Source organism: Mytilus trossulus, chromosome 3 (assembly GCF_036588685.1).
Source record: "Mytilus trossulus isolate FHL-02 chromosome 3, PNRI_Mtr1.1.1.hap1, whole genome shotgun sequence".
Taxonomy (NCBI): Eukaryota; Metazoa; Mollusca; class Bivalvia; order Mytilida; family Mytilidae; genus Mytilus; species Mytilus trossulus.
The window spans coordinates 65,371,486-65,385,841 of record NC_086375.1 but is presented as its reverse complement, the minus strand read 5'-3'; the positions used below and the strand labels follow the sequence as shown (position 1 = coordinate 65,385,841).

At 32.8% G+C, this 14,356-nt stretch overlaps 1 protein-coding gene across 1 annotated transcript; it reads left to right on the top strand.

Moving 5' to 3' along the window:
* The first annotated feature begins 2,989 nt into the window (after positions 1-2,989).
* Positions 2,990-12,987, top strand: LOC134709644 (uncharacterized). The gene is made up of 5 exons (XM_063569796.1): positions 2,990-3,118; positions 9,175-9,350; positions 9,769-9,882; positions 10,226-10,384; positions 12,557-12,987. Exons 1-5 carry the CDS (start codon positions 3,107-3,109, stop codon positions 12,771-12,773), a joined length of 678 nt encoding a protein of 225 aa, XP_063425866.1. The 5' UTR covers positions 2,990-3,106; the 3' UTR covers positions 12,774-12,987.
* The last annotated feature ends 1,369 nt before the right edge of the window (positions 12,988-14,356 follow it).

Genomic DNA, 14,356 nt, shown 5'->3' with positions numbered 1-14,356 from the left:
TTTAAGTTTTCTGAATTTGTTAAGTTTCTCAATTTCTGCCAGTCATAGGTCAACAATCTTTGGTCTTCGGGGTCATTGTATTAATTTATATAGGTATCGTTAAATACAGCGAACATTATCAATAACTTTGATAGAAAAGGTAACGCATAACTTAGTACTAGTATATGTTTTCGAAGTGAATGACAATGAAAAATAAAGCTATATTTCCATGGGAATGAATAATAATAAAATAGGTTTAATCAAAAGACTAATAGATTATGTTAATTTCTAAAAACCCAACGAAGGTTATACTTTATAAGTAGACCTGAAAGCATATCTAGGACTTTCTCTTTAATAGGATTAGTACTAAACAGCCAGTACACCTAAATTAAATAAATATTTTTTTGTAAGTTTTGATGGGGTGCAAACGTCTGAAGAATAACTGTAAAAAAGTAACGTATTAGGTAATAATATACATCAGTGATTACAGAAATGAAAGGCGTATAAATACTAAACAGAAATCAAACAATAGAAACTAAAGTTAGAAGTAAAATTATTTTAATAAGCGTTTTACAGATGAAGCTAAATGTTGCGTACATCGTTCACACAAGGTCTATTCATATAGATCAATGAATTGTTTTGTTATAATGCACTATATTCTGAATCCGGTTTGATTTGTACCAACTTTAAGATGTACTCCTTGCTTGCTATGACACAATTATCCCCGGTAAGTCTGTTAAGCTACAAGATGCTAGTGTGCAGAAAAATAGACTAGACAACTTAACAATAATATCTAATATTAAAAGCAATGTAAACATTGTATCATTATCCTTTTGTTTGATACATCTTATGTATAATAGATATAGGACGATGTGGTGTTAGTCACGCGGCCAATGAGACAACTCTCCATCCAAATAACTATTTAAAAAAGTACGGAAATGAAGGTCATGGTGTATGTTATGTAACTTTCCCGTATAACCTCGTTTTAATATATCTGCTTCAATTGTTGATATGCTTGTGTATTTTTGATGGAAAAAAATAATTTGAAAGCCGGAACGAAGACTACCTACATGTATATGATCATATTAAGCTACCATGCTGATAAGAACGTTTGTATGTATGCAAGAAACTAGGACCGATATTTCTGTGTTCAACACATAACATTTTTAAAAAGTTCTATCCTGAAAATGTATTGCTATTTACCTTTCTCTACTTTTTAATGCCCCCCCCCCCCCCCCCCCCCCCCGAGTTGAATATATATTGTATCCCTTGTTCTTCTTCCGACCGACAGTAAACATGATTAATTGCAGTCCCCTGATGCCCTCTGGATAATTCAAAATATACAATTATACAATAAGGAAGCTACCATTTGATTTTTAGGGGGGGAGGGGGGGCTAGGGTGAAATTTGAAATCTGTTGTAGGGTTGTCACTGACTCAGACGTACTTATGAATATAATTATTTTCTGTGACTGTATCTTACATTAATTTGTAGGATCCTTTACTATAGATAATTTAGCTGATCTGTAACAGAGACATATATACACATATATATATATGTCTCTGTCTGTAACAATAACATCTTCATGCCTTATATATCATGTACTGTAGTACGCCGCTAGATTAAAACTGACGAGGAAAGGTAACATATGCCCACCGAAAGCTCTTTTTTTGAGAGCCCAGGTGGTCGTGTGGTCTAGCGGGACGGCTGCAGTGCAGGCGATTTGGTGTCACGATATCACAGTAGCATGGGTTCGAATCCCGGCGAGGGAAGAACCAAAAATTTGCGAAAGCAAATTTACAGATCTAACATTGTTGGGTTGATGTTTAGACGAGTTGTATATACATTATGTACACAGCCATGTATCACCATCATTGATGGCGATCCGATGGATACATCTGTTGTAGGGTTGTCACTGACTCAGACGTACTTATATATATATATTTTAGACTCGTATATATATATATATATATATATATATATAAGTCTTAATTTCTGACAACCTTTATTTCCACATTTTTCAGTGACATTCGAAATTTTCTGCAAATCTTTCCAAGTGATTCCAAACTACAGGACCTAACTGTTGAATATTTATTGTTAATCTCGTCATGAACACGCTTCAAATATTTGACACTGGACGTTCAGCAAACGTCAATCAATCTTCTGAGTTATCACAGATTGGATTGAGTTCTTCGCGAGTTATCTCTCTAATCAGGTCTTTGAAAATCTTTGAAAATTTGGTGATTGCTTATCTAGCGGAATAAAACTTTAATATCTTTGAATTTGAGCAATTTTATACAGAATGAACATAAATATCAATTTTTGATTTTTTTGCGAAGTTTCCCTTTAAAAAAACTTTTGGTTAAACAATCCTTAAAGAGAGGCGAATTACACCAAAGTCGAAACTACCTGACTACGCCACGGAAAAAAAACCCGAAAATGACAAAAAGACAGACAACAGTATACAAAACACAACACAGAATATTAAAGACTGAGCAACACGAATCCCACTAATTTGATCTACCAAGGTAATTTTCGTAAATGTGAGAAATACGGATTTTTCAAATTCAAATTATTATACAAATATGTGAGTTTAGTAATGACTTATTGACATAAACATGTCGATGATAAAACGCATAAAACGGAAAAAGAGAAAAATTCTTAAAGCTTGATTTGATTAAATTACTAAATCTTTAAGCTTTCCATATATGGTAATGTGAACCTGGTCAAGAGGTACAAGATGTACATTATTATATTGAATATATCATTACGTCTTATGATCTCAAAAGCTTATCAAGCTGCTACCATTAAAAATATCAAGCAGTTATAGAGAAACCTCTGAATTGAGGTCAATAAAAAAGGACTTTACTTTAACTAAATCATTCTTAACGAAATGAGCTTATACCGCTCCATTAAATAACAGGTTAGCTAATGAGTAAACCATTGTGTTGTTTATAGAAACCTCTCCCTAACATATCATAAAAGTCATCTTTAGCTTTCCAACATAATAAATGATAGATATAGACAAGTTTTTACCAGTTCTCTTCTTATAACCTGGGCTAGTCTGGTCGTATGTGGTATAAATAGGCGTTAATCTGTGGGTAAAACAACACAATTTTCAAATCACCATGAAGACTTTTGTAAGTACACTTAGTTTTTTTTTATTAATTTAGTTGGATTATAATGTAAATTAAATTGGATAGCATTATAAGTCTTTATAGAAAAAAATATGTTGCCATTCTTTCATCTTCTCTATAGCAAAGGTTTAGGATCTGGTTAGGAGTGAACCAGTTTGTACCCTTCGCTAACAAAGATAAAATGTACGTCTCAGTTTGACAAATTTAGGGTTCATTGTTTTCGAGGAAAGGAACCGTCCTGATTACATATTACACTGGATTACACATTACCGTAATGATTACCGGCATTAGTAATTTTTTTTTTAAATAGTGAGGAAAAAAAGGAGCGATAACGCCTTTATCAAAAATCAGGTAAAAAAAATAAAATTATTCGTTACTATGATGTCCCGGGGTTCACGAACATATTTATGCATTATCGTAAGTAATATCTATTGCAAAATTTCGAAATCTCATATTCCTTTTTGTCGGACCTTCGACCTTATTCTAAAAAGCGAGACATAGGGATCCTACATACCGCCGGCGTAGGCGTCCACCAATGTTCACTCGCTGGTTAAAGTTTTTGAAATTTTAATAACTTTCTTAAACTATATATATTTATATCCTGGATTTCTACCAGACTTGGAAAGCCGGAAGCTTGATGGTCATAAGAAAGTACCCCAAAGTATATTTTGTAAAAATAAAATTGCCGTTTTTCTGTAGTTTACTTGTAAATAGACTTAGTTTTTTTTCTGCTGGGCAACATTTATATTCACTCTGCGGTTAAAGTTTTTAGAATTTTAATAAATTTCTTAAACTATCATGGATTTCTAACAAACTTTGACAGAAGCATGTTAATGATCAAAAGCTACTATCTAAATGGAAGTTTTGTTAAAACTTTGTTCCTGCTTATCCGTATTTAACTTATATTAAAATGGACTTAGTTTTTCTTCAAGTTAACATTACATACAGTGTGCAGGTCAAAATTTTAAAACATTTTTTGTCGAGCCTTCGACTTTAGTCGAAAAAGCGAGACTAAGCGATCCTACATTCCGTCGTCGTCGTCGGCGGCGTCGGCGGCGTCCACACATATTCACTCTGTGGTTAAAGTTTTTGAAATTTTAATAACTTTCTTAAACTATACTGGATTTCTACCAAACTTGGACAGAAGCTTGTTAACATACTATATAGTAAAAAATCATTTCTGTAGATCACCGAAAGGGGAAGTGGTCTAGAACACAGTAATATTTTATTTAGGGGGTTCACTATACACGCAAATTTTTATTAGTCTTCACTTCAAGGTTAATCGAGCAAATTTTATTAAATAAGGCTTTTTTAATACAGGTTTTTTAACTTTACTACGGGCTCATGAGGATCTTAAATCTGATTTTATTGCTGTGTCCACAATAGACACAGCAATATTATTCTACGTATTTCACCTGTATCGGTTTGGACAATTCCATGGACTATTCCATACACACACCATTATGCTTAAGGGGTTTTCATATGTCATGTCAAGATGATATAGGCTATTTACCGTTGTTTGCCACAAAAAAAATCTGGTAAAGTCACTTTTCTGAAAAACCAATATAAATATAGTTAACATATTTATATATTTAATCTAACTGTGTTCATTGACCCGAATGTTTTAATGACAACACACACCTACAATTCGTTTTGGTTTATTCCATGACGTTTGCGCGGGAAATATTCATCAGAGACTTAATTTTAATGGACGTTCATTTGGAAAAATTTTCTATTATTTTATATGAACAATTGTCATATGCGTTTGTGTATCGTACATTTAAAGGATCAACGTTATTTAAATTCCGTATATCTTCATTTTACATCAGGTTTGTACGCATTTAGTCTCTTCTCTAGTCTATAATCTAAACTGAAGGCCGCGAAGGGACACATGTTATGATGACACGTGCTGCACAACCCCACATGTACACATTTCAACGAACAAAAAAGTTACTATTGAATAGACTTTATCAGCTGTTTATAGACATCTATATGCATTTCATCCCCTAATGTCATTCGTGATAACACTGGCATTAACAGCGGAAACCGTGTATAATTCGCGAATTCTGTCTTTCGCCTGCTATTTACGTTTCCGTACAACATTGTATGTTGGGGTTTACATTATGGACGATTCCATATAACATTGTAGAACAGGGGTTGTTTACATGTTTAGTCGTATCTGGTATCTTAATGAAAACGATGTACATAATTTCTAAATATATGTTGAAGGAAACAGATAAATTGGTATACAGAAACATGACATTATCATAAGTTTTTTGTATTTTCAGTCATGCAGGGGACTTACTGAAATAAGTGATTTTTAAATAACTTTTTTTAGTAGAAAATTCAATGTTTAGTCACAAATTGGGATTTTGTAGTTTTTCAAAACTTAAAACAAATAGATTTAAATGATATCTTTTATTTAGTACATGTACATTTAAAAGACAAAAACATTTTTGCTACTTTTAAGTAGCAAGGTGTATGCCTTTGATGCTATTATTTAGCTGAAAATTCTATTATAGTTGAAAAAATGCTTTAATAATGGCTTTTCATATTGAACTGATACTTTTTTAAATGATTTTTCCCAGCAATGGGAGTATTTTTCCTGTGAAGTTCAAGGTTTCATCTTTCAGATTATGTAATGAAATTCTACTGTTTGCAATAAAAAAATATTCACTGTTTAGGGGTGTTGAAATTAGGTCTTACATAGTTGATGCGTATCCCATCCGTGATTTGTATATATTTCAATGGTGCTCTCAGTAAGGCCAAAAAATTATGTTTGTTTACGGGTACCTGACCGATCCTATTTTGAGCACCCACCCTAAGCCATTTTATTGCCATCGTAAGAAATAATCCAATCATTATAAATAGGGGAACTCTCGCCCCATGGACATTACTCGGAACATGCAAGACGGACCACACAATTCAAAATCATGGCGCAAAAAATAAAATGGACAAAATAATAAAAAGAAAATACCGACCTACCTACCTACCCTACATATTTTGATGATGTAACCTTAATCAGACATGTACATGTAAGTTTTCTCGTTTGAATTGTTTTACATTGTCTTATCAGGGCCTTTTATAGCTGACTGCGGTATGGGCTTTGCTCATTGTAACATGTACAACAATCAAACATCAACCCACACATAAACTGAATGTAATTGAAAGACATCTAGAGGTTGATATCAGAGGCAGATTTAGGGGGGGGCCCTGCTTTTTGAGAAAAAATTTGGTTGCTTATATAGGGAATCACTGAATCGTGACTGGAGCGAGCCCCCTCTTAGGTCAGTCAGTGGGCCCCCACTTAAGAAAATTTCTGGATCCGCCACTGGATATACAGTATCGAACAGAAGATAAAAAAGGGAACAATATGGTCAATTTTAGAGATTAATATTATTTCATGTACATGCATTTGAAATATTTAAGATATATTGTTTCGATTTTTTATAAAACCGCAAAATTTGAAAAAAAAATTCTTCGTATATTGCTATCACGTTGGCGTCGTCGTCTGCGTCGTCGTCGTCGTCTGAATACTTTTAGTTTTCGCACTCTAACTTTAGTAAAAGTGAATAGAAATCTATGAAATTTTAACACAAGGTTTATGACCACAAAAGGAAGGTTGGTATTGATTTTGGGAGTTTTGGTCCCAACATTTTAGGAATTAGGGGCCAAAAAGGGCTTAAATAAGCATTTTCTTGGTTTTCGCACTATAACTTTAGTTTAAGTTAATAGAAATCTATGAAATTTTGACACAAGGTTTATGACCACAATAGAAAGGTTGGGATTGATTTTGGGAGTTTTGGTTTCAACAGTTTAGGAATAAGGGGCCAAAAAGGGCCCAAATAAGCATAATCCTTGGTTTTCGCACAATAACTATAGTTTAAGTTAATAGAAATCAATGAAATTTAAACACAATGTTTATGACCACAAAAGGAAGGTTGGTTGCGATTTTGGGAGTTTAGGTCTCAACAGTTTAGGAATAAGGGGCCAAAAAGGGACCCAAATAAGCATTTTCCTTGGTTTTTGCACCATAACGTTAGTATAAGTAAATAGAAATCTATGAAATTTAAACACAAGGTTTATGACCATAAAAGGAAGGTTGGTATAGATTTTGGGAGTTTTGGTCCCAACAGAATAAGGGGACCAAAGGGTCCAAAATTAAACTTTGTTTGATTTCATCAAATTGAATAATTGGGGTTCTTTGATATGCCGAACCAACTGTGTATGTAGATTCTTAACTTTTGGTCCCGTTTTCAAATTGGTCTACATTAAGGTCCAAAGGGTCCAAAATTAAAGTTAAACTTAGTTTGATTTTTGACAAAAAATGAATAGGTTGGGTTCTTTGATATGCTGAATCTAAAAATGTACTTAGATTCTTGATTATTGGCCCAGTTTTCAAGTTGGTCCAAATCGGGGTCCAAAATTAAACTTTGTTTGATTTCATCAAAAATTGAATAAATGGGGTTCTTTGATATACCAAATCTAACTGTGTATGTAGATTCTTCATTTTTGGTCCTGTTTTCAAATTGGTCTACATTAAAGTCCAAAGGGTCCAAAATTAAACTTCGTTTGATTTTAACAAAAATTGAAATCTTGGGGTTCTGTGATATGCTGAATCCAAACATGTACTTATATTTTTGATTATGAGCCCAGTTTTCAAGTTGGTCCAAATCAGGATCTAAAATTATTATATGAAGTATTGTACAATAGCAAGTCTTTTCAATTGCACAGTATTGCGCAATGGCAAGAAATATCTAATTGCACAATATTGTGAAATAGCAATTTTTTTTTAATTAGAGTTATCTTTCTTTGTTCAGAATAGTAAGCAAGAAATATCTAATTGCACAATATTGGATTTATCTTTCTTTGTCCAGAATCAACTTAAATCTTTGTTATATACAATATACAATGTATATTCACTTTTTACTACCAACTGATAAATTAATTTAATCTTTACCATTCAGTGATAACAAGCAGTTTTTTTACTTCTTAATATTTTATGATGTATTTAAATTAGAATTTATTGTTGCAAACTCCATTAGAAATTTTAATTGAGATGAGTTTTGGAATAAGGGAAAGGGGGATGTGATTAAAAAAATTGGGTTCAATTTTTCTCATTTGAAATTTCATAAATTTCTTCAAACATTTTTTTGAGAGGTTTAATATTCAACAGCATAGTGAATAGCTCTAAGAGAAAACAAAAATTTTAAGTTCATTAGAACACATTCATTCTGTGTCAGAAACCTATGCTGTGTCAACTATTTAATCACAATCCAAATTTAGAGCTGAATCCAGCTTGAATGTTGTGTCCATACTTGCCCCAACCGTTCAGGGTTCAACCTCTACGGTCGTATAAAGCTACGCCCTGCACAGCATCTGGTTTAGTTCTAGGTTCCACGGTGACCTAGCTTCCATTTTCGAAAACTGTGATTTAAATGCTAGTCTATTAGAGGGATATTTCCTTTTCATTGCATTGGTTGTAGATATGGAATTTTATTTTACCATGAAGTCAAATTTGAAAATGACTTTGGGAATGAAGATATCGTAAAGACTGAATGTCAGTTTTAGTCTTATATATGTACTTTATAATTTTAGTCTTGCATGTATATAATTATGTGTACATATATTCAGTGACAATGGTAAATAGACACTGACAAGTCTTAGATAATATTTTATATTTTTGAATCTTTTGTCCGTTGACTAAAATTAGGTGATGGTTTGTGTGTTGTTATTTCCAACAGAGGTAATAAACTCAACACATATCAATATGTGCATGTTGCTAGGTACGGAATGATTGTACCACAAGAAAGTTTTAACCTGTGTATCTATACTTAAAAAAAATATGATTAAAAAAAATCATGTCTTTTTCAGGACTTCTGAATCCAACCATGTAGTTTATGATAATAAAATAGTATCCAGAATTAAATTTTGTAAAAATAAAATTCCATTTTTTCCATATTTTACTTATAAATGGACTTAGTTTTTTCTTCAAAGGTTCAAACAATACGTTTTTTTTCTCTTCAAACTATGTCTATCGGTGAATTATCTTATTGTAGTTCTTCTCCCTGTGTTTTGTTGCATTTGTGGTGATAGGCTGTGATGCGGCCAATGAAACAGCAGCGGCGGCTGCAACAGCACCTGCTCCAGCAGACGTGTGTGTTGTTCACATACCTCACCCAGTCAAACACAGAATCAAACAGCATTACACAACATATAACTTAGCTGATAAAAAGTAGGTTTATTTATTTTTGTTCTATAAATTATTTTCGTTTCCAGATAGCTATTTAAAGTCATATCGACTATCACAGAGAGAAGCTCTACTGTGATAGTCGACTTTGGTTTATTTTTACCCCCTTATTGATAGGATTTCAAACTCCTGTGGTTTTAACGTATTTTCAAATCCCATTATTTTCTGTTAATTTTTTTTAATAATCAAACAATTTTCGTTTGCGATTTTATATTTTATAAAGTTATTAATTTAGATATACTAGTAGCATCCCAAAACTTCCCAAAACTTCCCAAAATTTCATGAAAATATTAATCTCGATAACATAACATAATCTTTGTTGACATTCCTATTCAGTTGATGAACGCGAAACTCACTGTAACAAAGATCTTTGTGACATTATAGTAGCTTATTCTTACTTCAGGAATCTAGAGGTAGACGAAAAACTATACATCAAGAGCTTAAAGGAACCACTCAAGGGACACCTCACGAAGAAGATAGAGCATGCACGTACAGTTGCAAAAGAACTTAAACACAAGTAAGCAAATCATTGTACAGAGCTAAATTCACAATGTAATGAATTATATAATGAACGAACAAATTGTTTTTTTTTTTAAATAAGATCGGTGAAAATTGATTCACATCATATTTTTTCGGGGGGTGGGGGCGTTGATTGATATTGGTAAATGTGGCCCATGTGTGGTCTTACAGCCAATTGCATTGAGTGTGTAGGTAAAGATAATATCTATGGTTAGCTTGTTTGCTTGCTTGTAAACGTCTCCGCTCCAGCCTATTTTAGCAGTCAATAAAAACATACGCAGATACCAGTTTGTATGCAAATTAAATAATTTTACATTTAAAATGTTAACATGTGTATTTAGGTATCACTTGTCGAAGAACGGGACATCAGCCGAGAAAGCAGAAGCCTATTTGAGAACTTTAGAAGGTGTAAGGTGGCATCGTCATCACAATCGTACTGATGTGTGTCAACTCTTACATGGACTTCATCACGTGCACATACCACATAAAAAATGTCATCCGTAAGTATTACATGAACTAATGTCTACTAGTATTATTATATGCATACCGACCAAGCCGAAGAGCATTACAGTTTTACAACAGACTGAGAGACATATATGTCTTTGGGTAAATAGAATAGAGAATCAGGAGTAAAAAAGAATAAAGAATAGTGTGTATGTTCCAGACCATATGAGTATTTGGACCATACGCGTATGGTCATGACTCTGTATGTCTCTGTTCGCATGTACATGTCATACATTATATGTAAATATGTCTCTGAGAGAACTAACGACGTAGAAGTTAGTAATTATACAAGTTTACCGAGCCATACTAACTCTGATTTTATTACTCAGTGGACTCTTTACTGGAAACCAGTTACGATTCAGCAGGACCTTTAGGAAATATTTGCCGTGTTTCCACCACAGACACTTGTTTCTGTGGTTTCCACCTCAACATTAAATTTAAATGTAACCAACATGAAAACCGTATAAGGTTTCAGAGGCTATAAACGATAATTGAACCTACTTTCATATACAAAACATATGCATTTTGTGGTTCAGAAAATTGAAATAGTTCAGGATTTTTAGATTAATTTTTGTAAAGATTGGAACATTTGTTGCAAGTCTTTTTTAAGACATCATTGTATCAGCCATGCATGATGTTGTCGTGTTGGCATTCAAATATACATGAACTGAAATATGATTGTCATATTGAAGGTATGGAATACACGTATAGAACCAGGTGCTCCACAGGGCGCAGCTTTATACGACCGCTGAGGTCGAACCCTGAACAGTTGGGGCAAGTATGGACACACCATTCAAGCTTGATACAGCAATGATTTGGATTGTGATCAAATTTTTGATATAATATGGGGTTCTGACACAAAACAAATGTCAAGATCTTATACATCTATCGCACAATATTGTGCAATTAAATATTTCTTCAAACTTTTCAAAAATTTGGAATTTGAGAAATTTGGAGATTTTTTTAAAAAAACTACTACCACTCCCCTTTTTTGCAATAAGTCTAAAACCTGACACTCTTTATACATAATTTACAAGTAGTAAAAGGGAGGTAAATCCGAACATACCCAATATTTTATGTTAAATGATTCTGAATTACCTCCCTTAGACTGCTTTTAAATTGTCTTGCATGTAATTGTCCATTTACCAGAAAAATCTAGTTTTTCCCCTTTTTTTGCCCCCAATTCCAATACATTTTGAGCCATAACCCTCAAAAGTCAATACTTACCATCTCTCAATGGAATGGGAACTTGCGGTATAATTTCAGTGAGATTCATACACTTAAACACAAGTTATTGTTTGAAAACTACAAACATGCTTTTTTGTGCCCCCTAATTCCTAAACTATTGGAACCATAACCCCCAAAATCAATCCAAACCTTCCATAATTAGTAATGAACCTTCTGGTGAAAATTTATAGAGATCCATTCATGATCATTCACTAAAACTAAAGTTATTGTCCAGACACTAAATGCATCTTTGGACAACAACACAGACGACGACGACATGATAGCATTATATGATGGAAATTTTTTTTGCGATCGTATAAAAATTGTGTTAAAATTTGAATTATAATTGAACTGTAATATCAGTGGCTGATCTAACCATTTTTAAAAAGAGGTTTCCAACCATATGTCCCAATTCAAAAGCAACACCAGAACCCCCCTCTCAACCTATCATACAATATCAGTGTGATAATCACCAAAAGAAAGACAAGTTTGAGTTTTAATTGGAATTCTCATTTTTCTGATTATTGTGAAGACACTTATAACAAAACAGTACACACTGACAGCTTTTGGCACCAATAGTTTGTTAGAAGTTTGACATATAAACATATATATCTAATTGTTTGGTTATTACTTTTCATCTACATTACTAGAGTATATGAAAATCATTCTGTAAATTATCTTTCAAAGATGAATGTTTGGGGTAAATAAAATTAACATTAAAAATGCAAGTTCTCTTGTAAAAGGAGTGCTACATTGATCTCTAATAGATCAAAAATTTATTATGTGACAAATGAGAGATTTGATAGTTAGACAAGTTGTGTAACTCTAACTTAGAAAATGGAGTATTTGCTATTAATTTCTCATGGATCCATACTTGTATCTACTTCCAAAGCAAGCTTGTCTACTCTCCAAACTTAACATTTATTCCATTCTTTTTTCAGTGACACTGGAGATAAAGCATGTACAGGAGTAGAAGCAGGCTTAAGAAGTGTTTGGGGAGTGAAAACTTACAAGGTATACCACTTGTATGCATTATGTCCAGTTCAAAGTACTCCAGATGCCATCAGTAAACTCAAGAGGAAAATTGATGCCATTAAAGTTGAAGTGGCAGAAACATGTGGATGTTTGAAACTCAAATGCATAACAAAGAAGAGATAAACATACATTAACTCAAATGGAATTTAATGATTACACATTCCATTAAATTATTTTTTGTATTCTTACTTTCTAACAGTGTATAAATACAGGTCAGGTCACTTATGCTCCTTTACTTAGCTATAGGTTTTTGATTGAATTTAAAAGTAAAGACAATATGATCTTATGACAAATAAATCCTGCAAATTAACGTCAATAAAAGTTGTGTTTTTCTTGAGTGTGTTATTATCAATTATTAGATTCTTAATCTACTTGCCATATGCTATGTATTCCGTTAGTTTCTTGGATATTAATTTTCATGAATAGAGGAACACTTGCATTTTCATGGATATTTAATTTCAAGGTTTTGCCAAAGTCTGAATATATCCAGGAACAGAACAGATATATCCTAACAGAAAATTTCAAAACACAACATGTGGTACACCTCTGCCCTTGATATCCACAGAAATTGATATTTAACAAATAATAATGAATCCACATTACAAGTTTTACTGGGCCTTGCATTAAGTTTACTTTAAGCGGTTGCAGTCCACTCTTATATAATGATCACAAATTGAATGGTCAAAACCACAGGAAACTTTTACTAGATAAAATTTTCATACCATCATATATTTATAGATTTCAACCATATGACACCATGCCCCACTCTCTCTGTTACAGCTCCAAGTTTAAAGATACCTGAAATCTGTGTCAAAATTCTTATTTGGCAAATGATTTATCTTGATGGAACAAAAAAAACAACTCAAACTAAAAATTATAGCTGACTATGCCGTATGAGCTTTGCTCATTGTTGGAGGCCGTACAGTGACCTATAGTTGTTAATTTCTGTGTCATTTTTGTCTTTTGTGAGACAGTTGTCTCATTCACAATCATACCACATCTTCTTTTTTATATTGGCCAACATTAAACTAACATTTTAACCAGATAAGCACTATCACAATATAATGTTCAATGAACTACTAATGCTGGAAAATCCCTGTTTACATACTTAGAGAGCATAACAAATTGAAACAGTGCCAATTTCAACAAACAGGGCATTATTATGAGGTCTTAATAAAAAATGGTCATTATCTGCTTTTTCCATTCAAATATTCAAACTAAATATTTTCACACATTAATGGACAACGATGATGGATGCTTAGGTCAAGCAAGCTTAAAGTCTGACAAATGTTGCAAGTTATAAGAGACAAGTAAAGAGAGAGCCATATCTCTTGCACGTTAAAGACACCCTTGTAGATATCGAAAAAGAGCAGGCTAATGCCGCTACAGCAGAAATCACACCTGTAAAATGGAAAGGGATTAATATAAGTTGCAAAAATTGTTTCCCAATCCACTGTAAATAAATATGTTTAAACTAAGAGACAAGTAATAAGAGAAAATTAACATTTATTTTGCAATGACTAACAAATCATAAATTATAGGGTCATAAATAAACATGATGTAGTAAGGCCAAATAAAAAAGCATGTGTGTTTCCTGTTTCCCTACCTACCCTATATTTTAAGCTTAGAAATAGCCTACCCTAAAGTTTTTTTAGTCATTTTTCAATAAGCACTGTTAAAGTCAGGATTTCTCTCCCATAGACTCA